This window comes from Schistocerca piceifrons, chromosome 6 (assembly GCF_021461385.2).
Source record: "Schistocerca piceifrons isolate TAMUIC-IGC-003096 chromosome 6, iqSchPice1.1, whole genome shotgun sequence".
Classification (NCBI taxonomy): Eukaryota; Metazoa; Arthropoda; class Insecta; order Orthoptera; family Acrididae; genus Schistocerca; species Schistocerca piceifrons.
This window is the reverse complement of record NC_060143.1, coordinates 394,312,808-394,334,425: the sequence shown is the minus strand read 5'-3', so window position 1 is coordinate 394,334,425 and position 21,618 is coordinate 394,312,808. Positions and strand designations below refer to the sequence as shown.

Below are 21,618 nucleotides of genomic sequence, written 5' to 3'. Positions count from 1 at the left end.
GATCCATGATCCCATCTCTTTGAGCTATTAATCACATTTGTGACATCCTTTCCATTCATATACCTGTCTAAAAAAATGTGGCCCGCTCAGCTTTTGTGATGACATTCCAGCCCAAATTGTAACATTGGGTTCCTTTTCAATTGTTGCACATAGTGGGGATTTTCATTAGACCAGATAACTACATTCCTGCAGTGTGAACTACGATATATCACACATTCATCAAAAGATAAAATTTTGAATAAGACACAGTATTTCAATTTTTTACATCATGTTAAACATGATGGTTCAGGGTATTCACAACTGTAATAATTACTTGGAAACAAATTGCAGCACGGATGCAGACTAGCATCTGCATGCCTCCAGTACACTACATTAGACTCTTAATCACTTGAGAATGGCCTTAGTACCTGAAAACAGTTGTGTACAGTTAGAAAATAAAATTGTCAATGGTGCTGTAATTTGTTCCCAATTTGAAAATTGTGCCGACAAACCACAACAGGCTGTAACTTTCTGCTCCATCTCAACATCAGATAATGCATTCATGAAAATCAGTTAAATCCTTTCATGTTCAAATCTTTTTTAATATGATAATACATTGATGACCTGTTATTTCAAGCTCAGCAGATTTTATCCAAGAAGATTTTAGACTTCCAATCTGATTGAGCTATGGCAGCACATGTTTCCCGTCATGTTTTCCCATATTAATATGTGCCCAATCTTTGACGCTGTCTGAAACAAAAGCATAACAATGCAGTCAGCTTCAAAGCAGGGATATTGATAAAATGATGGTTTATTTCCCCACTTGCACAAAGTTCAGAGCAGTATGAGGACTTCTCAGACACCATGTAGATTTATACACTGCAATTCACCTTGAAACTCTTGATAGAGATTATATCCCATTTCACTATTCAGCACAGTAATAATGATAGTTTAAGTATATATTTATGCAGTTTTATTAGTCCAATCTTTTTTTACATTGTTCCAACAGGAGCGATACATAGAAGACTGTAGAATATTCCTAGTTTCCTCATTTAATACTGATTCTTGAAATTTTGACAGTAGGCTTTAGCCATATAGTTTGAGTCTATCTTCAAGTATCTGTGAGTTCAGTTTTTTCAGCATCTTCTTGCTTTTCTCTCATGGTTCAAACAAATCTAAGACCATTTGTGCTGCTCTTCTTTGTTTATATTCAGCATCCCCCTTTAGTCTTATTTGGTATGGGTCCTGTGTACTTGAGCAATATTTAGTGTGTCCCTCAAGTGTCTGATGGGCAATCTCTTTTGTAGAGGGATTAAATTTTCCCAGTATCCTACCAATGTACCAAAGCCCACCACCTGTTTCGTCTCTGACCGAGCCTATGCAATTGCCTCATTTCGTATCCCTACGAGCAGTATTTTTATGAGTTGACTAATTCCAACTGCAACTTATTGGTATTGTACTCATCAGATACTACATACTTATGTTTTGTGAAGTGCGCAGTTTCACATTCTTGAATGTATAAAGTAAATTACTAATCTTTACCTGATCCTGAAATCTTATCAATATCTTAATAAATGTTTGTGCCACTTTCTTAGATTATACTTCATTGTAGATAACTGCACTGTCTGTTACAAGTCTGAAGTTAGCATAACATTGTCTGCCAAGTAATTAATATACAACATAACAACAATTGTTCCAAAACACTTCCCCGGGGACGCACTTGAAGTTACTTCTATGTCTGCTGGTGACATCCTAACCGAGACAACATGCTACATCCACCTCATCAAGAAATCCTCTATCACTTCACAAATTTTGTTTGACACTCCATATGTCTGTACTTGCATTAAAAATCATTGAAGTGGTGCCAAGTTAAATGTTTCGCAGAAGTCAATACACACCACATCTCCGGACTGCTTTGATCCATAATTTTCACGATGTCATGTGTAAAAAGTGTGAGCTGGGCTTAATATGAATGATGTTTTTTGAATCCATGCTGTTCAAGATGTCTCGTTATGTTTGAGCTCAGAATAAGTTCTAAACATCGGCAGCAGATACATGTCAAAGACATCAGGCCATAGTTCCAAGGATCACTGTTGCTACCCTTCCTATGACCTGTGCTTCCTTTCACCTGTTGGGCTTAGTTTTGTGTTCACAATATCTATGATTCATCATAGTTAAAAGCGAAGCTAGCTTAGCTACAAAATATGTATAAACTGTGACTGGTCTTCCACTGGGCCATCAAGTTTTGTTTAGTTAGATTTTTTACTGTTGCTTGTATTGGTTGGTGTATGAGATTAGCTCATAGTGGTTGGACTAATATTCTAGAGCATTTTTAAGGGACCCAGAGGTGATTTATCTCTATCTTTTGGTTTTCAATCTGTAGGCCAGAAGTGACTGTTTCACATGTTTTGAGGAATTTACTGTGTTTTTGTGTAAGCAAATGGTGGGAGGGAATGGCCCTATTATTGTCTGATCTCCTGGAACTGAACATTATGCTTTGACATTTATGTGGTTTAGTTTCTGTTCCTCAAAAGACTGCATAACTGAGTGGTTATAACAAGTCCAGGTAACAAAATAGTGCCTTCAGGGAGAAGGAAAGTGGCATAGGATGAAATATGCATGAGAGACTGGACTGGTGAGATAAATGGCAGCTAGGAGTAGGAATTGTAATTGCAAGGTTTTGGTGTTGTCAAGCTGTGGGATTTTACTTTTACCCAGCCATCCTATGATTGAGTACATTGATTAGTGGGCCAACTAGCTCAAAATTTGTTTCTGGTTGTTGTCTTACTATATGTGTTATATCTTTAATAACCTATTCACCATATTCTTCAGCCTTCCTGTTATCATTTAATTGCTTTCTTTGACAGAGTGTAAAATAACACATTCTTCCCATGTGTTGAACACTACCTTTAAATATCAGTTGTCTCCAGTCATGACAATAGTATTCAGTTGCAAGTCCACTTTTTAGGCACTGTGTTGTTGATTTGTTTACACTTGATAGCTCTAATGAGGACAGCTTGGGAAACTACAAAAATAACGAGGGCATGGGGCCTGGATCATGGTGGCAGCCATTCAGTTGCAAACTTGGAAATCCGGAGAGAAAGAGAGCTCCATGCTGGAAAAAAATTTAGTCATCATGAACGTGCCTTTCAAGAACTAGGGTGGAATTTAACAATATTACAAAAAGGATAGTTGTTACTCATCATATAGCTGAGATGCCGAGTCACAGATAGGCACAACGAAAAGACCATTGTAAAGTGAGCTTTCGGTCAACAAGGCCTTCATTGAAAATAGACAACATACACATACACAGTCACACAAATACAGCTCACATATACATGACCACGGTCTCTGGCTGTAATAGACCTAGATGCAAGACCTTCCCATACACCCTCCTACCACCACCTACACCACTCTGGTCACATCAAAGGCAGGGCTACCTGTGAAACCAGTCCTGTAATCTACAAGCTAAGCTGCAACAACTGTGCTGCCTTCTTTGTGGGCATGACAATCAACATGCCGTCTGTCTGCATCAATGGCCACCGATAAATTGTGGCCGAGAAACAGCTGGACCAGCCCATTGCTGAGAACATTATCCTAAACCATCTAGCCCCTTCCCTGTTCCCACTGCAGCACTACATCCTCCTTCCTGAATGAGATTTTTCACTCTGCAGTGGAGTGTGTGCTGATATGAAACTTCCTGCCACCCCCCCCCCCCTCCGGTGCAGCACTTTACCATCCCCCATCCTTATGTTGCTATTGTTCCCCCCCCCCCCCCTCCTTACCACCACCACCACCACCCAGTTGCTTCACCCATAATGCACTGCTGTTTGCAGTCTGGCTTCAACAGACAGAGACTGTTGTCATGTGTGTGAGAGTTGCATTTGCGTGAGTGTGTGTGTGTATGTTACCTGTTTTTGATGAAGGGCTTGTTGGCTGAAAGCTCACTTTCTGACTGTCTTTTTGTTGTGCCTATCTCTGACTCAGCATCTCTGCTATAAGGTAAGTAACAACTATCCTTTTTATAACATTGTTTCAAAAATTAGGGCTTACTTGAGAAGTAAGAACTCGTGGAAGACTTCAGAGGATCAAAGAGGAGATCATATTGGTAATTTTTTGGATAAATAAAAATTCAGGATTCAAGTTAAGCAGTGCAAGAGTTATTAAGCTGCCAAAACTGATGCTGATCATAACTGAGTGCTAATGAAATGCCAGTTGACTTTGAAGCATTCAAAGAGAAAGCAGCTGAAACATTGTAATCTATACAAGTTGAAGGCTAAAACTCATATTGCCTTGGCACAATATGTGACAAAAGAAATAATGATCTTTCTATAGGTTACTGGTGTATAAAATCAACGGAATGGCTTTAGAAGATGTTTAGTAAATCTAGCAGAATAAGTACTAGAATAAAAACTATAGAAAATATACATGTATGGACCTAAGTTTTTATAATGAGGTGCTTCTCCACTATAGCTCCCCATTCATTTTTGTTTGTGACAGAGAGGGCCTTGCCTACCTAGAGTGAGGTCATGTTTTCAGGGTTACACCCTTCTCTACTGTTACATTCCAAATACTTCCATTTCACCTTCTCCAGTTCTCCAGTTCTCAGTGTTCAGAATTTTTTTTTAAGTTCCATGTTGCTATTCACCACACAGAGAATGTGTTGATCAGCAGGAAGGCACATTTAAAAGTAGACTGTTGGAAAATACCAGCCTTTGGACAAAGTCCCTCATCAGATGAGAGATAAGCAAACACATATTCACACACAACTCAAACACACATGGTCTCTGTCATCTTCAGGCTCTGTGGCACTGATAGTACCTCTTCTGTGTGGTGAGAAACTATTCTAATTCATATTATTTCATTCCAGGTTTTCCACTTTTAGAATTCACATATCAATATTTTTGTAGAGTTCTTTTGTTGAAGAAAACTGCTGAAGAGGAATTATTCTGCACAGCTGCTAATAGAAACCCGGAACATGTGGACTCAGAAGAATAAGTAGAGAATAAATGAAAAGCATGGACTGTATTTTACAGTGTGGTGGACGAGCCATGTTACCCATACACAGCACAGAGTGGCACCCCTGGTAAGTGCCGTCTGGGTCGCCGTGCAAACCTGCTGACTGCTCGCTGCACACCACCAAGGACTCTGTACGGGCCACCCAGGACTGAGCTGTACCGCACCGGACCAGCCTACCGGCTTGGCTCTGAGGAGGACATCATGCACGAGATTATGGAGTCTGGACCTGTACAGGGTGAGCTCTCACTGCTGTTATTTTAGGCTATCCATGAAGTGGATTTTGAGATGTAGGATTCCTCATAAAGGTGTTTTTACCTAAAAATCATTACCGGTTTAGGAAATACCACTTACCTAAAGCACAGGGAGTTCAATACTGTTCTGCATTGCTTACTTACAACAAACATATGATTATATGAATCCACCCTTGCCAATGTTTTTCAGCACCATTAAAAATTTATAGGTAAAATAAATTTGAAACAATGAAAGGGCTATACCAAAACCGAAAAAAGTTATGTCCTAATCCCTTAGTTATACTTTCAGCAGGACAAGGCATACCTAAAGAAACTTGTGTGCTCTATTCCTCATCAAATAGAGACCACTATCAAGGCTAAAGGTGGTATTGGGATGATGTCTCCTGCCAGTGATTACTTTTTTGCCTGTTAGCTATCTTGACCAACAAATAACAATTAGCTCAGTAATATCCAGATGGGCAGATAGAAGACAACTAAAATAAACTGAAGACAGAGCTTTCCAATGTCATCACTCTTTTACAAGAACAAAAAATGGCATTTCAATGACTCATGCAAAAAAAAAAAAGCAGTTCAGGTTCTTAAGGTTCCTTTTTTATGTTCTGAAAACCACAACTTGTAAGTAAAAATAGTACAGTTATAACTTCCCGTCAAACACTTTATTACACCTTTATTCATTCCTTCAAGCAATTATGTGATGCTCATATCTTATTACAAACAAGTGAAGAAGAAACATTAGGGTCTGAGATCATTAAACATGAAGTGCCAGATAGGTTTGAGGAAAGATAGGGAAAAAAATTGACGGGTGGGTGGGTGAGTAGTGGTGGTGGTGGTGTTGGTGGGTGTGAATCATCTTACTTGGTATTACTTAACAGTAAAACTACATCATTAAATGTAGACAGCACTAATTTTCCTGACAGAACTGCAGACAACAAAATAAATAACTGTAGTATGTTAAAAAAACTAACATTTCTGTCAAGTGAAATAATTAATTGAATATCTATTTGATATAAAATGTAAAAAACAAATTCAATAATCAAAGGCTGTCACTCAATAAAACGAATATTTCTTGCTTCCTAATTTTTGTAGCTTCCTGAATTCACGATAATATTGTGTTGATTCCCATGAACTATAGAAATAACAGTGACCAGCAAGAAACAATCTTAAACAATAATAAATGAAGGTGGTATTATTTCTTTAACTAATGTCCTACACTATAAAAGCACCTGTAACGAAACAGATGTGTTACACTTTTGATGACTCACACCACCATAAGAACAATGAGCATAAGAACAATAATTTTTCTTTCTTTTAATAGCCACTATGAAGGTGTACCATGACTTCTTCATGTACCGTGGTGGCATCTACCGACACTCAATGCTTGATACAACTCAGAGAACTGGTTATCACTCTGTGCGTATTGTTGGCTGGGGAGAAGCTCAAGGAACCAAGTACTGGGTAAGTATGCTCCAAAACTTCAGCTCTTGATTTTCTCCCTAGAGATATTTTTTCCCATCATGATGTTTGTGCCTCAAAAATATGCATCTGTAAAGATTCAGTTGCTTCCTGAAATGACTAAATTTGCTGTTCAACCATATTTTGTTTGACATAGGAGAATAAAAAGAAGTCTTTTGCTGGACAATGGAACATTAATTAGACATTTTTCTCCAGCATCAAATAAGCAATTGTTTCATGTGCTTTGGTAGGTGGCATTGTCATGATGAAGAATGATGTGATGTTTTCAGTTCTTTTCCTCATCTTACTACTGAAAAATTGTTGTCTGCCGTTCATCATTAACTGTTCTTTGATTCTCTAAAGCAATCATTTTGACCTTCCCAATGCAACCAATTAAACAAGCCATGCTTTACTTGGAACTGTTAGTCGAACATACCTTTTTTTCTTATTTTGGTTCATCTTGGACATTCAAATGGTTGATTACTATTTAGTTTCAAGCTCGTATCAACATATCCATGTTTTGTCTCTTGTTATTTTCCATTTCTTTGGTCAATTTGTTCCCGTATTTCCTCATAAAGTGAGGTAACTTTGCTTCAGAGTTTCAGTGAAACTATGTGAAATCCACTGCAAAAAAGATATCTTCAACAGCTAAATGTTCTTGTAAAATCTCCAGTTTTCTAAGAATGTTTGTCTCACATTGAGACACATACAATCTTCAATCATGTTTCACACAGCATCAATGTTTATTTCAAAACAACTGATTTTGAACGAATTTCAAAAAATTCATTGCTGGTGGAAGCCATGACAAAATTCCACAAATCATTTGTAAAATTCTTTTCTGAAGATCATTCATTACCAAAAATTGATTGGAGTGATTCAAGGCATTGTTGTTGAGTTACATCTTTACCAAAAACATAAGAAAAACCTTTACATGAAGGTTCCATTTTTAAAAAATATTGTTGCTTTAAATGCTCACAGTAAAAAAACTACAAGGCCAGTCTCGGAGCTGTCATTTTTCTAACAAAAATAATTGATAAATTTTAACACAGTAGTGATATCACACCTCAGCAGAAATGTATACAGATCACTTGTAAGAACTTAAGAGGTGACTGTCATATCCATCTATTTCTCTTTCCTTCCCTCTATATAATGTGGCCAACATTGTGGGTCATCCTAATGAGATTTTTCAACTCAGGTTCAAGTCATGGCTTTGAGCAGACCACTGAAGTAAACCAACGTGTTCATCCTTAAACCACTACGATACAGTCTTTGTTTTGCAAACAGAAGAATTATAAAGCTGGTATGGAAAAGCACTACTTCCGAACTGCTGTACTGAAATTTCTGCCAATGGCCAAAACGAAAAGTCTAAACTCAACCAGGAAAAACTGTCTCAGACCGTTACACCACCTTTTATCTCATTTCGCTTTTATCACAGTACCACCAGTAAACACCATCAGCCAGGCCCCTATCGGGACCACCGATCTGTCAGTGTGCCATATCATGTTCCATAATTCATCAGTTCATAAAACTTTCTTATACTACCCCCCACAGACTACTGATAATAGCAATGGTGTACACCTCTAAGAAAACTGCACTTTGTTTGTGATGATGAGCAACTTCTGGACAGCAACATTGAGACCTAGTATCCCCTAATCAATTTTATACAATAGTCATCAAGGATATCTGACAACTTCTTTTTGTAGTATATTAGAGAGTTGACCAAATGTGATCAATTAGTTAATTACGGTTATAAGACCATTGCATAGACTGAGAGAATTTGCTGTGTTTGCAGTTCTCAGTAACATCATTATCAGTGCACCTGGACACAAATAACTGCTGTAAAAGAAGTGATTGGATGCCTGAGCCTGTGGAATCTTTAAATGTTATTTTTGATCTCAATCTTTCTGTTGTCTTATTCTGATAGGAAACACTCGGTACCTCCTTAATATCCCTGAAGGTGTAGTTTTGTGTCACATAGAGCTTGTAAAGGCACCAGTGATGAAATCTAAATGGAATTTTTATATTTTATGAAGTTGCCAAGACCATTAATAGTTACAGTTCATTACTGATAACATGATGTAATATCTTTAAATTTTTTATTTGTTTATTCTTTGGTAGCAAAGATGTGATTATTCTGGGATAGCTGCTAAGAAAAGTCAATAAAGAAGTCTTAAGCAGGCCAAGTGGCATGTGTTCTTTGTGATTTAAAATTAGACTAAATATTGTCAAGCAACATCTTTTGGGAACTGCCGCAAATGTTATATTTCAGCGGTTATATTTTGGTGACCTTGGTTTTCTGACAACTGACACAGGATTTAGTCCACTGTCACACATCACTTTTGATGTTTGACCAAATGGCTCTGCTACTCAACAGTTTCACTGTTGCCTTTATGCCAGGATGAGCTAAACCATGAAAATGAAGAAATATTTGATAACGAAAAGGTTGAGGAATATAAGGTCTGATATTTGCAGTGGATGTGTCACACCACAATGTTTTCCCTGATGGACACCAAATATAACTGCTGTAATGTAATATTTGCGGCAGTTCCCAAAAGATGTTGCTTGACGATATTTAGTCTAATTTTAAATCACCAAGAACACACGCCACTTGGCCTGCTTAACACTTCTTTATTGACTTTTCTTAGCAGCTATCCCAGAATCATCACATCTTTGCTACCAAAGAATAAACAAAAAAATAAAATTTTAAAGATATTACATCATGTTATCAGTAATGAACTATAACTATTAACAGTCTTGGCAACTTCATAAAATATAAAAATTCCATTCAGATTTAATCACTGTTGCCTTTATAAGCTCATTAGGTGTGGGTTCTGTATTTTTGGCCACATAAAGACTAGTTCCTACAGTAAAGATAGCTCTTCCTTTTCATATTGATAGATTCTGTTAACAGAATTAAGTACTGATCTCTGTTAACCTCATCCTCAATACAAGTGGGGCTCTCTCATTTTGGCATCCAAGTAACCTGCCCTTCCTTTCTAAGCCTCCCTAACCCATCTTCCCCCTCCCCCTCCCCTCCCGAAGAAGGAAGTATTATATCTGAAAGCTACAAAGTCTGTTACTTTTTCTTTTATATGTGTCTCTTGGTAGTACTACAGATTTACTTCCCAAAGAAAAGCAATAGCCAGCAATTTATTAGATTTTTCAGTTGAATTTTCCATAGACACAGGACAGCATAATCTCACACATATATTTTTCATTTTCAGATTAAAGTATATTAATTAATCCTTTTGTATTTTGTTCTCCATTTGTAAAATAAAAACTACATCAATTGTTATTTCAGTGTTCTCTTTCTTTTGCACAGGTTATCACTGTACACCATCATTATATCACTAATTTGCTCTGTTTTATGCATGTCAGTGATCATTCCAGTTTAGAATAATCTTAAGCTCATATATTGTAAAGAAATTACCATACTGTGAATACAGATTTTCCGGGCGTGTACTACTGACCAAAAGTTCTCGGGTTTCCACTGGCTAGTGGTATTAAAATACAGTGAACTTTTGAAGAGTGTCACACTCACCATCTCCCCACAAAGTGTCAAGATATTGTGGATGCTGTAATACTTATTCTAAGCCCCTCTTCTACTGGGCTGTGTGTGGCTGGGTCTGTCTGGCCAACAGGCGGGGAGGTGGTGAGGCTGTGGTAGTGGGGATAGCTGGTGTGCATGGAGGCGGTGCTCGCATATCTGTCTATGCATTCCAGATGTGTGTTTTGTACTGGATGGTGCTGAGCACACACTATTTGTATTGCCCCTAACACTGGATTCTGTGCTGCACTCAGTTGGAATCTCTTGTCCCTACTGACCAAGTTCTCATTAATACTCCCTATGCATTACTTTGTAATGCTGTCCCAATAGCCAGTTCCTTGGCATAGCATCTAGGTGTTCTGAAAGCCAAAGGTGTGGGTCTTCCTTGATACTATGCTGATCTCTCTGTGTGTCCCAGTCTTACATCTCTGATATGCTTCTTGCAGCATTTCAAAACACCACAACATGTTTGCCGCATGTGTTGTTGGCCACATTTACAGGCAATGCTGTATATCCCAGGTACATTGAGTTTTAATGGGTCTTTCACAGTATCAAGGTACTCTTTTGTTCCTGGACATGGTCAGAAGATTTTTCAAGTAGCTTCACAATTTTGGCTGAAAGCAGTTCCACATACAGAAGGAAAGTGAATCTCTTGTCTTCTTCCTCCACTTCCTGGTTTGCTACATCTTTTCTCTTATTGAATGCCCTGCTAATCTGTGTATCAATGTATCCATTTGTGTGGAATGCCTCCTTCAGGTGTTGTATTTCTTATTTCACCTGCGAGATATTCTTCATCGTAGATGATGTATGTCCTATGTACCAGAGTGGGTAGCACTACTGCCACTGTGCTGAATGGTGGCAGCTCATTGCTCACAGGCACAAGTCTCTCTGGGTATTCTACCCATATGCTACTTAGCCCAGTGTGCCATCTGCCTTCTTCTTTATCAGTATGTCTCAGAAAAGGGATAACCACTCTCCTCTATTTCTGTAGTGAAAATGATGTTTTGATGAATGTTGTTAAGGTGGTTGAGCAACTCAGTCCAGTGGCTGCCTGCCATGTGCATACACTACAAAAATATTGTCAACATAGTGGAAGAAGTGCTTGAGTTTATAGCAAGTGATTTGAAGGACAACATCCTCAAAGTGTTCCATGTAGAGATTTACAATCCCAGGAGGCAGTGGGGATTCCATGACCACTCCGTCCATCTGTTCATAATACTCTCTATTGCACTTGAAGTAGTTGAGATGACAAATATGGCACTCTTTGAAATGTCATGGTGTTTTAACACTGCCACCTGGATGCAAGCTTGAGAACTACTTTTTTTTTTTCAAGATATATTACACTGTTCATCATTATCACTTTTCTCTCCATTGATTAATTACTGCTACCCTCTAAAGAATGTTTTAGGCGTATGTGTAACCAGGTTTTTTTATAGCAGCTACCAGGGTACAATTAATTTATGAAATTGGGGATATCTGACTAAGGCCATGCTGTGGAAGAGTCCAATCTGATAAAAAAATCTTAAAATAAAATTTTTCAGAGTTTTAAATAAATTAGTATGACAATGGAGTGAAAATGCTAAGTTTCATATTGTATCTGAATCTGAATACTGAAATTGAAGATGGAAACAGCCTTTTTGTATTTTTTGTTTGTTTTCCTGAATTAGTATAATTGCATCTACAAAACATGTTCAGAAAGTAAGTGTTCTAGATTCTTATATTTGCTAGAATAAGTGTATTTGAAAAAAAACTACAGGATATCATTGACATACTTGTTCAACATAATCACTATGCTGTTCAGTGCACATGGTGAGCCATGGCACAAACATTTTGTGCTCTCCTCAAATAACTCTCCCACCAGCTCCTTCCCGCACTTGATGATGTTTACCCAAAATTCTGGTTTTGAATTTTTTGGCAGATGGGGATTTGGAATGACACCAATGTGATGACTGTCTTTTTTGTCTCAGATATTTAATAAGCCATCCACATTTCATCTCCAGTCACAATAGAGCTCAGAAAATCCTCACCTTCCAATTAAAGTTGCTCAAAAAATTCATGGACACTACTCAGCTGATTTCCCTCTGCTCATCTGTCAGCTGTTTTGGGGACCCATCCCACACAGAGATTCTGGTATCCCATAATTTCTGAGTGTTTCACATAGGAGTACTCTGGAGACTTATGGAAACATCACAGAAATTTTATCCACTGTCAATTATTGGTCTTCATGAACAGTTTCCTTGATTTTTTGCACAAACTTATCACTGAAAATAAAAGGTCTTCCTCTCATCTGTTCCTCATAAACATTTTTTCTGCCTCCACTAAATTCTTTTCACCACTTAAAACACACTTGTTCTGTTCATAACACCTTTGCCATTAAACATTTTGATTCACAAAAAAAAGTGTTATTCCTTCTGCAAGTAGGAAAATAACCATATTATGTGGCTTGTACTTCACAGAATTTCTTACTGGCATCTTTCACACAACTGGACACTAAAATATGAGTCTACATACTACCACGGGCCTGTGATTTTCACTCTGGTCAGAGGATCCCCCTCTACCACTCAGTGTTCCAAACCTCAAAAATCAAAAAAACCACACTCTATTATGGTCATAGTATGTTTACTTCCTGAACAAGCCTTGTTTAGTTTAAAATATAAGAACAAGTACAGAAATGACAAACATTGCAGCTATCATCCTAACGTGTAAAGCTAATACTAATTTGGGTTTTCATATAAAGAGTTAAGTTACAACTGTATTTGAAAACTTTTCAATGACTGAACTACAGATACATGTAAATTCATCTGTCATACTATATACATTCCACAAAGATTAACTGTGAAATATTTTAACTTGGAAAATGTTTATCATTTCCAGATTGTGGCTAATTCCTGGGGTGACCAATGGGGTGAAAATGGATATTTCCGGATTCGCAGAGGAACAAATGAGTGTGAAATTGAAAACTTTGTTGTAGCAGCATGGGCAGACACACAAACCCCTGTCATGGATAATATGATGAGCAACCAAGACAATCGCCTCAGCAATGTTGTGTACTGAGGCTAAGGAATGCAACCACTAGAAAGAAACTCAGCAACTCAGTCAGTCAAAGGTTGTTTTCACATGTTAGTGGGGCTCTTTTTCAGTGGTGAGACATGTAGATTCTTAATCCGGCATTCAAAAAACAATAGCTGCATATAATTGTCTTTCTTGTTGGATTTCTGTCCTCTTTTCAGCACACAAAATCCTGAAACATGTGACACCAGTTCTTTGCACTTTAACTTGATTGTTTCACCATGCTGGAGTAATGACTGTGCTGAAATTCAGAATACTGCTGAACATTTCTTGACAAAAATGGTGCCCTTGAAAACTGTTGTTCATGTACATGGTACTAAGGAAGAAGAGGTTTGTTAATGTTGGATGGACTGCTAAGCACTTATCCTTTCACTGTTCATCGCATCAATTTGTTGTTATTCCAAAAAATTAACAGTTGTTCCTGCTTAAAGGAATTACTGTATGGTTTCTACTATAAAAAGTGTTTTATCCTTTGTATTAGGCATTAATAAAACACAGATATTTAAGTAAAGAGTTCAACAAATCCAAAACAACAAACTGCACTTTCTAATAATAAAGCAATTAGCAATCAGTCAAGTAATTGTGTGGTGTTTCATGTGTGACTTAGAGATACTGCACTCACTACAGTATTGACTTTGCTTTAAGTGGACTGCTTTTATAAAAATCATTAGGTTTAATTCTGATCATAAACTGTCGTGATATTAAAAATCATGAAAGTTTATGAATATAAATAGTCCAAAGGCAATCAGTAACATAATAATGGCAACACGTGACAGGGAAGATGTTGGTTGATGTACCATGAATCTTCTTTGTTGCATTAAACAAAACTATAATCTTTGCATTCCTTATGAAAGGTGCAGCAGAAGCTTTTTACATGGAAACCAAAGTTCTGAGAAGTCAAATAGAAAAATAAATGAATATAATGTTGGTTACTGAAAGAATTAAAATATTTCTGTGAAATATAAATTTCACTTGTAAGATACAAATGAATTGTTCTTTTGACTAAGGCCATATTGTATTAATTAATTTATTGATGCTAGTGTAAGATAAAGAGTGTAATATTTTAAATAATGTCAGGCTTTATTATAATTGAATTTTGCATTGTGCCTAACACTTATACATTTAGTGTTCGAGGGATTTTAACCCATAAGATACTGCCAAAACAATTCACACAATGATTTCATGACAGAAAGATGATATTTCTGCTTGAAATTAACTACCATTATACTTTTGTGCATGTGTGTAATTGAATGACGCAGTCATGAGGTGGACAATCTGCTAGATATGTAAGTGGAAGAAATGATAACCATGTTGTGGTCTAAATATGTGAAATGTGATTGAAAGAAGTGTTATTAAGTCAGAGTAAATTGTATCTATATTGTTCTGTCTGAATATGGGTAGTGTAGTAGTGGTTATCAGAAATAATTCATGAATTCCAGAAATTTGCAGAGTAGTGTGAATATTTCGTATTCTTGATGCAAATGTAATGTGATACCGTTTATGTACAGTAGGTGCACAATGTGAGTGAATGTACTTTTTTTATAACATAACTGTAAATATTGTTTAACATTTGATTATTTAAGTTCTATTTACTGTTCACTGCCAATATAGTTATACTATAATTATACACTTGAGTCTTACCTCGAATAAAATTTTTATTTCCACACTGCTGTGTTTTATTGTACAAAACTGTTGCACACTATGTTGTATTTAATTAGACATTAAACACTGCACGTCTTTTGTTCACCTAGGTGTGGCACCTTAACTACAATTTCCTAAATACAAGTGACAAATATTATCCAAAATGAAAATTATGATTTGGTCAACAAATCTGGAAACTATTGAGAAAAAAGTTGCAAACAACCTTTAACTCACAGTTTCCACTTACGAGTGTACATAACAAGAATGCTGTCAGTTTTAAAAGGGAGTATGAGAAGAGAGCAGTTATTTTATTTTATCTGGTTGGTCATCATACAAAGCAACAAATAAATCAACTATGCTAATCCATTTTGTCTGCTAACCATGATTCACACCAAGACAATAGTTCAAAATAACTGTTAAAACCCATAAAAACACAAGAAATGGTTCCAGTTATTAAAGGGCATTCACCCCAATGCAGAGCTCTCATTTGCTTTAATTTACTTTCATATAGTTACTTTTTATCCCAGAGAAAAAGCATTCAAAGAATGATGTCCCATGTTTTGTACTTAAACTACATTTGAACATTTAACAACATTTAAATCACGTAACTCGGTAATGAATAATTCACTTTGTATTGTAATTTTTGTGGGATCGAACTTATAATATATCATTACTTACAGGTATGTTATTGTTCTGTAAAGGATAAACAGAAGGTTTCAATTTTAATATCTAATTAAATATGGAAAACCGAGTGAGGTGGCACAGTGGTTAGCAACTGGACTCGCATTTGGTAGGATGCAGATTCAATCCCACATCCGGCCATCATGATTTAGGTTTTCCCTAAATCGCTTCAGGCAAATGCCGGGACGGTTCCTTTCAAAAGGCACAGTCGACATCCTTCCCCATCCTTCCCTAATCCAATGGGACCAATGACCTTGCTGTTTGGTCCCCCCTTCCCTCCCTCCCTGACCAGCGAAATATGCAAATGTAACAACCTCACTAAAATGTTCCAAAAACGACTACTACTACTTCCACCTACCCTCTCCCCATTCTCCCTAAAACATGCAGCTCTACATATTCATCTATACTCTGCAAACCACTGTGAAGTGCATGACAGAGGATACATCCCATAGCACCAATTATTTGAGTTTCTCCCCATTCCATTTGTGTATGAAGGGCGGGCAGAAAGATTGTTTAAATGCCTCTATGTGTGCTGCAGTTACCCTAATCTTGTCCTCACAATCCCTACGCAAGTGATACAGAGGGAGTTGTTGTGCATTCCTAAAGTCAGCAATAAAAGCCAGCTTTTAAAACATTGTACATGGGCTTTCTTTGGATAGTTTATTTCTATCTTCAAGAGTCTGCCAGTTGAGTTTCTTCAACATCTCTGTTACGCTCAACCACAGGTCAAACAAACCCATGACTATTCATGCTGCCCTTCTTTGTTTACATTCATTATGCCATATTAGACCTACTTGTTATGGGTTCCACACACAGAATGAGTGGCACAAGTTATTTGTCAGTTATCTCAGTTGTGTACCATATATCACAATGTGATTTACCAGTTTCATGTAACATGCAGTGGTGTCTGTCCTGACAGAATTGGTTACTTCAGCAGGATTCAAGAGAACATGCATTTTTGGAGCTAGAAAATGCCTCTTTATATTCTAACAAATAGAAAACTCCTTATTCAACATAGGAAAGAAAGAGGAACTGCAGTAATTTGTCTGGAAAACCTGGAATTCTCAGGAGTTAGTCTGTGACTCAAAACTTCATGTGGATTACTGCTTAATAAATGTGAGAAATACATGAAAATATCAGAATGTTTGTTACCTGGTCACAGCCTCCTGCAGTGGCTTTGTTATTGCCCATGGATTCCCGGGTTGTCAGGTTTGGATTTTATTACAAACGAAAGCTAGAGTAGCAATGTAGGGAAAGCAGTGCTACTTTTACACACACACACACACACACACACACACACACACACACAAACAAACAACAACAAAAACCGGCAGCTCGGTCAGCCATCAAGTGGAAAGGAAGCAGGAATCCAGAGGGGGCGGGGAAGGGGTAGCAGTGTACGGGTGGGGGGAGAGAGGAGCATTGTCTGGCAGAGTATACAGGGACCAGACTGCCAACAGGAGCACTGTTGGGAAGTTGTAGGCCAGGGATGTGAGGGGAAAAAAAGCAAAAAAGAAAAAAGGGCAGGGAAAAGATGGGTGAGTGTGTTGGCAGAGGGCAGCACACAAAGAGGGTGGAAGATGAGTATGGGGAGGAGGTGACGGGAAACAGAGGGTAGAAAACTGTTGGGTGGAGGATGTGGGAACAGTACATTACCATAGGTTGAGGCCATTCAGAAAAGCTATTGGTGGAGGGAAGGATCCAAATGGCTTGGGTAGTGAAGCAACCATTGAAATCAAGGCTCTTATGTTCAGCAACATGTTGTGCCACAGGGTGGTCTACTTTGCTCTTGGCCGTTCATCCTGGTGGACAGCTGGTTGATAGTCATACCAATACAAAGAGCTGTGCAGTGATTGCTGCAGAGCTGGTATATGACATTGCTGCTTTCACAAGTGGCCTGGCACCTGGTGGAATGGGATAAGCTGTCCACCAGGATGGATGGTCATCGACAGACTGTGGCCAAGAGCAAAATAGACCACCCTGTGGCACAATATGTTGCTGAACATAAGAGGCTTGATTTCAATGGCTGCTTCACTACCTTTGCCATCTGGATTCTCTGCTCCACCACCAGCTTCACTGAACTGCATAGATGAGAGTTTTCCTTACAACACATTCTCTCTCCCATAATTATGCCAGCCTCAATCTACGGTAACATGCTGTCTCCAAACCCTCCACCTAACCATTCCAACCCCTCTGTCCTATCACTTCCTCCCCATTCTCATCTCTCACTCTCTCTGTTTGCCATCAACTGCCAACACACGCTCCCCTCTTTCCCTACTCTTTTCCCTTATCCATCTGTTTTCCCCACAACCTCCTGACCCTGTGCCTGTTGGCAGTCTAGGTTACATATTTTGCACAGTGGCACTGCATAGTTCTGAACAGTAATAGTCAACAAGTGATGTGCTTCCATAGGTGGTGGGAGAGACAAGGGCTTATAACATATAAAAATGATGAAAATGTAAATAGATTAGTGTTTGTGTTCACTGGTTTGTGTCTAGCTAATGATACATAATCAGAAAATTCTCCACAACTGTAATCAGAAAACTTTAGCTGTTGATTTTTTGTTTTTTCTCTTTAATGTAGATAACTTCAGCAGTCACAAGAAAAGAAAGCTGGGACATATTTCTCTCACATTATTATTTGTGCTTCTTGCTGCATGCTTCCAAAGACAAGTTCAAAATGTTGGTATATCATTTGTACCATAACAAAGATTTAATTTTGGAAATAGCCTGTAGTATTTTTCATCTCAAACAGTAGGGCATTTTGTTCTTTAATAAATCCTCAACTTTATTTATATCTTGTTTTCATTTTAGTATTAGACAAAAGCTAATAAGTGATATAGCACATCAAAATTTGTTATTTGCAAACATATCCAAGGACATTTTAAATTTCAGTCTGAAAAAAGTCTGCAAAACCCTGGGAATTTGAGTGAAAACACACAAACACATAGTCTCTCTCTCTGTCTCCTCCTCTCCCCACCCATGTTTACAGCTGTGGAGTAGTATGTGTTCTCAATCTAAGAGATTTATCAAAGGTAAGAAGTCACCTGCATTTCCTTTGGTTCTTAGAACAAATATTTTCATTTGGGCAGTTCTGCCTTCAGGTGCCAAGCAACTGCTTGTGCCACTTGGGCCTTAAACTGGCCATGAGGAAAATGCTCAAGTTTTTTCTATCCCATATCCTAATGAGGTACAAATCCAACTTGTCTACCTGCCCTTGCTTCTAAATTATATTAAAAGTAAAAAATCTCATTAAAAGAATTTCACATTGTGGCACTTGGGCAACACAATAAAATGAAGTATAATGATAAAATAATAGTTAATTCTTAAATCAGTTGCACTAGGGTGAATAGGATGTGTACATGCTGTGTGCAGAAGCAGAAGATTCTGACCACAGCTCACAAACAGCTGAAGATACTTTTGGTTGTGGTCAGCGGTTTTCAGGCCACTGCCTTGAGGTGTAGCAGTGGAGGAGAAACTGGTGTGTCAGGTGGGACACCTCAGGTGTCACTTGTGTCACCCATAGGCTCTGCTGCTGAGGCACATTGCACTGTACCAGACTGTGAGTGGACAGGTGGCTGCTGCTTCAGCCATAGTCTGAGCAGGCACATGGACAGGGGACTGCTAGTTAATTGGAGCTTCAATATTAGACATTTTATGGAGTGACCTAGGGAAATGGTGTTTGGGGCTGGAAAGAACTCTGTTGGGCACTTGATTTGTTTGCTGGGGGGGGGGGGGGGGGGGGGGCTCCTCCAAACCGGAACAGAAAAGAATCAAATTATTTGAGATGTGGCGCTGCAGACAAATGTTGAAAATTAGGTGGACTAATAAGGTAAGGAATGAGGAGGTTCTGTGCAGAATCAGAGAGGAAAGGAATATGTTGAAAACACTCACAAGGAGGAGGGATAGGATGATAGCACATCTATTAAGATATCAGATAATGACTTCCATTGTGCTAGAGGGAGCTGTAGAGGGCAAAAACTGCAGAGAAAGACAGAGACTGGAATACAGCTAGCAAATAATGGAGGATGTAGGTTGTAAGTGCTACTCTGAGATGAAGAGATTGGCACAGGAGAGGAATTCACAGTGTGCCGCATCAAACCAGTCGGAAGACTGATGACTCAAAAAAGAAAAGAAAAAAAAAGGTGATTGGGGTTCTTTGGTTTGGAACTGAGTGGAAGGTCTCAACCAAAGGCATCATTGATTCTGTAATGGTCTTGGCTTCACATTTCTGGAACTGCATTGTGGGGTGGAGAATTGTAGGACTCCCCTTGATAGGTCAGGGGTTCACTACACAAAGGAAGCAGTTACTCAGGTAGCACAGTACTTGTGGAGCCCACTTGAAAATTGTTTGGCTGTGTGGTAGTTTCAGGTCTCCTGATGAATGTTTGCCAGTCAGTATACAGAAAGTGAAGTCAGACAGCGTACAAAATAAAGACATTTAAATGGTCAAAATTTTAACAATAAACTGTTAAAGTATTCGTAACAAAGTTCTTCAATTTACTCCTCATCAGGAGATATGTCTCTATCAAATTATACTCAGAACTGATAGCAGGCTGAAACCCAAAACAGAGAGCTCCAAAATATTTAGCAAGGTATGGGACATATATCGAAAAGACAAGACTGAAAATCACTGGAAGGGAAGTGTTCATTGCAGTTGACAAAAGTATTGTGTCTATTGATCTCAAAACTGAGTGTAGCTGTGAAGTTATCTGGGTGCAAGTAACAGGTCTAGGTGAACTTACTTTTAATTGTTAGATGTTTTTACTGGCCATACAACTACAGCATGACAGTTTTAGGATTATTCATAGAAAGTAGCATGGAGATACCCAGAGCATGCAATATTAGTTGGAAGTAACTTCAGTCTACTGATTATAGACTTGGGTATGTATGGATTCATTGTAGGTTATACGAACAGGCAGTCTTATGAAGTAGTTTTGAACACACTTTGTGAAAATTATCTTACACAGCTAATTTGACAGCCTACGCAATGAAAACATTTTAGACCTATACACAAAGAGACCTGACCTTGTTGACAGTGTCAGTACATAGAAAGGGTTTAGTAATCATGTCATCATAGCATTAATGGTTACTACAGTTAATAAGTCAAACAAGAATACTAGGAGAGAGCTTCTGCAAGAAAGAGCAGATCAGCAGTTGTTAGTATCTCTATTAAACAAAGAGTGGATATCATTTAGTTCTCGTATGAGTTACATAGAGGAATTATGGGCAAAGTTTAAACCAACTGTAAATTATGCTCTGGAGAAGTTTGTACTGAGTAAGTGGATTAAGAATGGAAAAGACCTGCCATAGTTTAATAACAATCTGGAAAATGCTTAGGAATGAGAGACTGTTGCACTCTTGGTTCAAAAAGAGAAACAACTGAAAGAACTGAAAATAAATAAGTCACCTGGTGGAGATGGAATCCTAATTTGCTTTTCTGGAGGGTACTCTACCACTGTACTCTTACTTAGCTTGCAATTATAGTGAATCTCTTGCCTAGAGCAAAGTTCCAAGTAAACAGAGAAAAGCACAGGTGATGCCTGCGTATAAGAAGAGTAAAAGAACAGTCTGCAAAATTACAGACAAATATACTGAGTTCAATTATAATATATTTCCTACAGACAGAGAAGGTTCTGTCCACAAAACAGCATGGATTTAGAAAGCATTGTTTATGTGGAACTCAGCTTGCCCTTTTCTCACATGATATCCTGCAAATCATTGATGAAGGGCAACATATAGGATTCATATGTCTTGATCTCTGGAAAGCATTTAACAAGATGCTGTTAATGAAAGTACAAGCATACAGAATAGGTTCTCAGATATGGAGTGGCTCAAAGACTTTTTAAGTAATAGAGCCCAGTAAGTTGTCCTCAATGGTGAGTGTTCATTAGAGATAAGAGTATCATCAGGTATGGCCCAGGGCAGTGTGATAAGACCACTTTATCCTTTATATACATAAATGATGTGACAGACAGGA

At 38.0% G+C, this 21,618-nt stretch overlaps 1 protein-coding gene across 1 annotated transcript in view; it reads left to right on the top strand.

Annotated features, from left to right (window-relative positions):
* Positions 1–14,983, top strand: part of LOC124802731 (tubulointerstitial nephritis antigen-like) — a 519,347-nt gene extending 504,364 nt beyond the window's left edge. The window contains exons 8-10 of the mRNA XM_047263700.1: positions 5,016–5,233; positions 6,565–6,704; positions 13,123–14,983. Coding sequence (XP_047119656.1) covers positions 5,016–5,233; positions 6,565–6,704; positions 13,123–13,302 — 538 coding nt within the window. The 3' untranslated portion in view covers positions 13,303–14,983. The remainder of the gene's footprint in view (positions 1–5,015; positions 5,234–6,564; positions 6,705–13,122) is intronic.
* Positions 14,984–21,618: the final 6,635 nt, after the last annotated feature.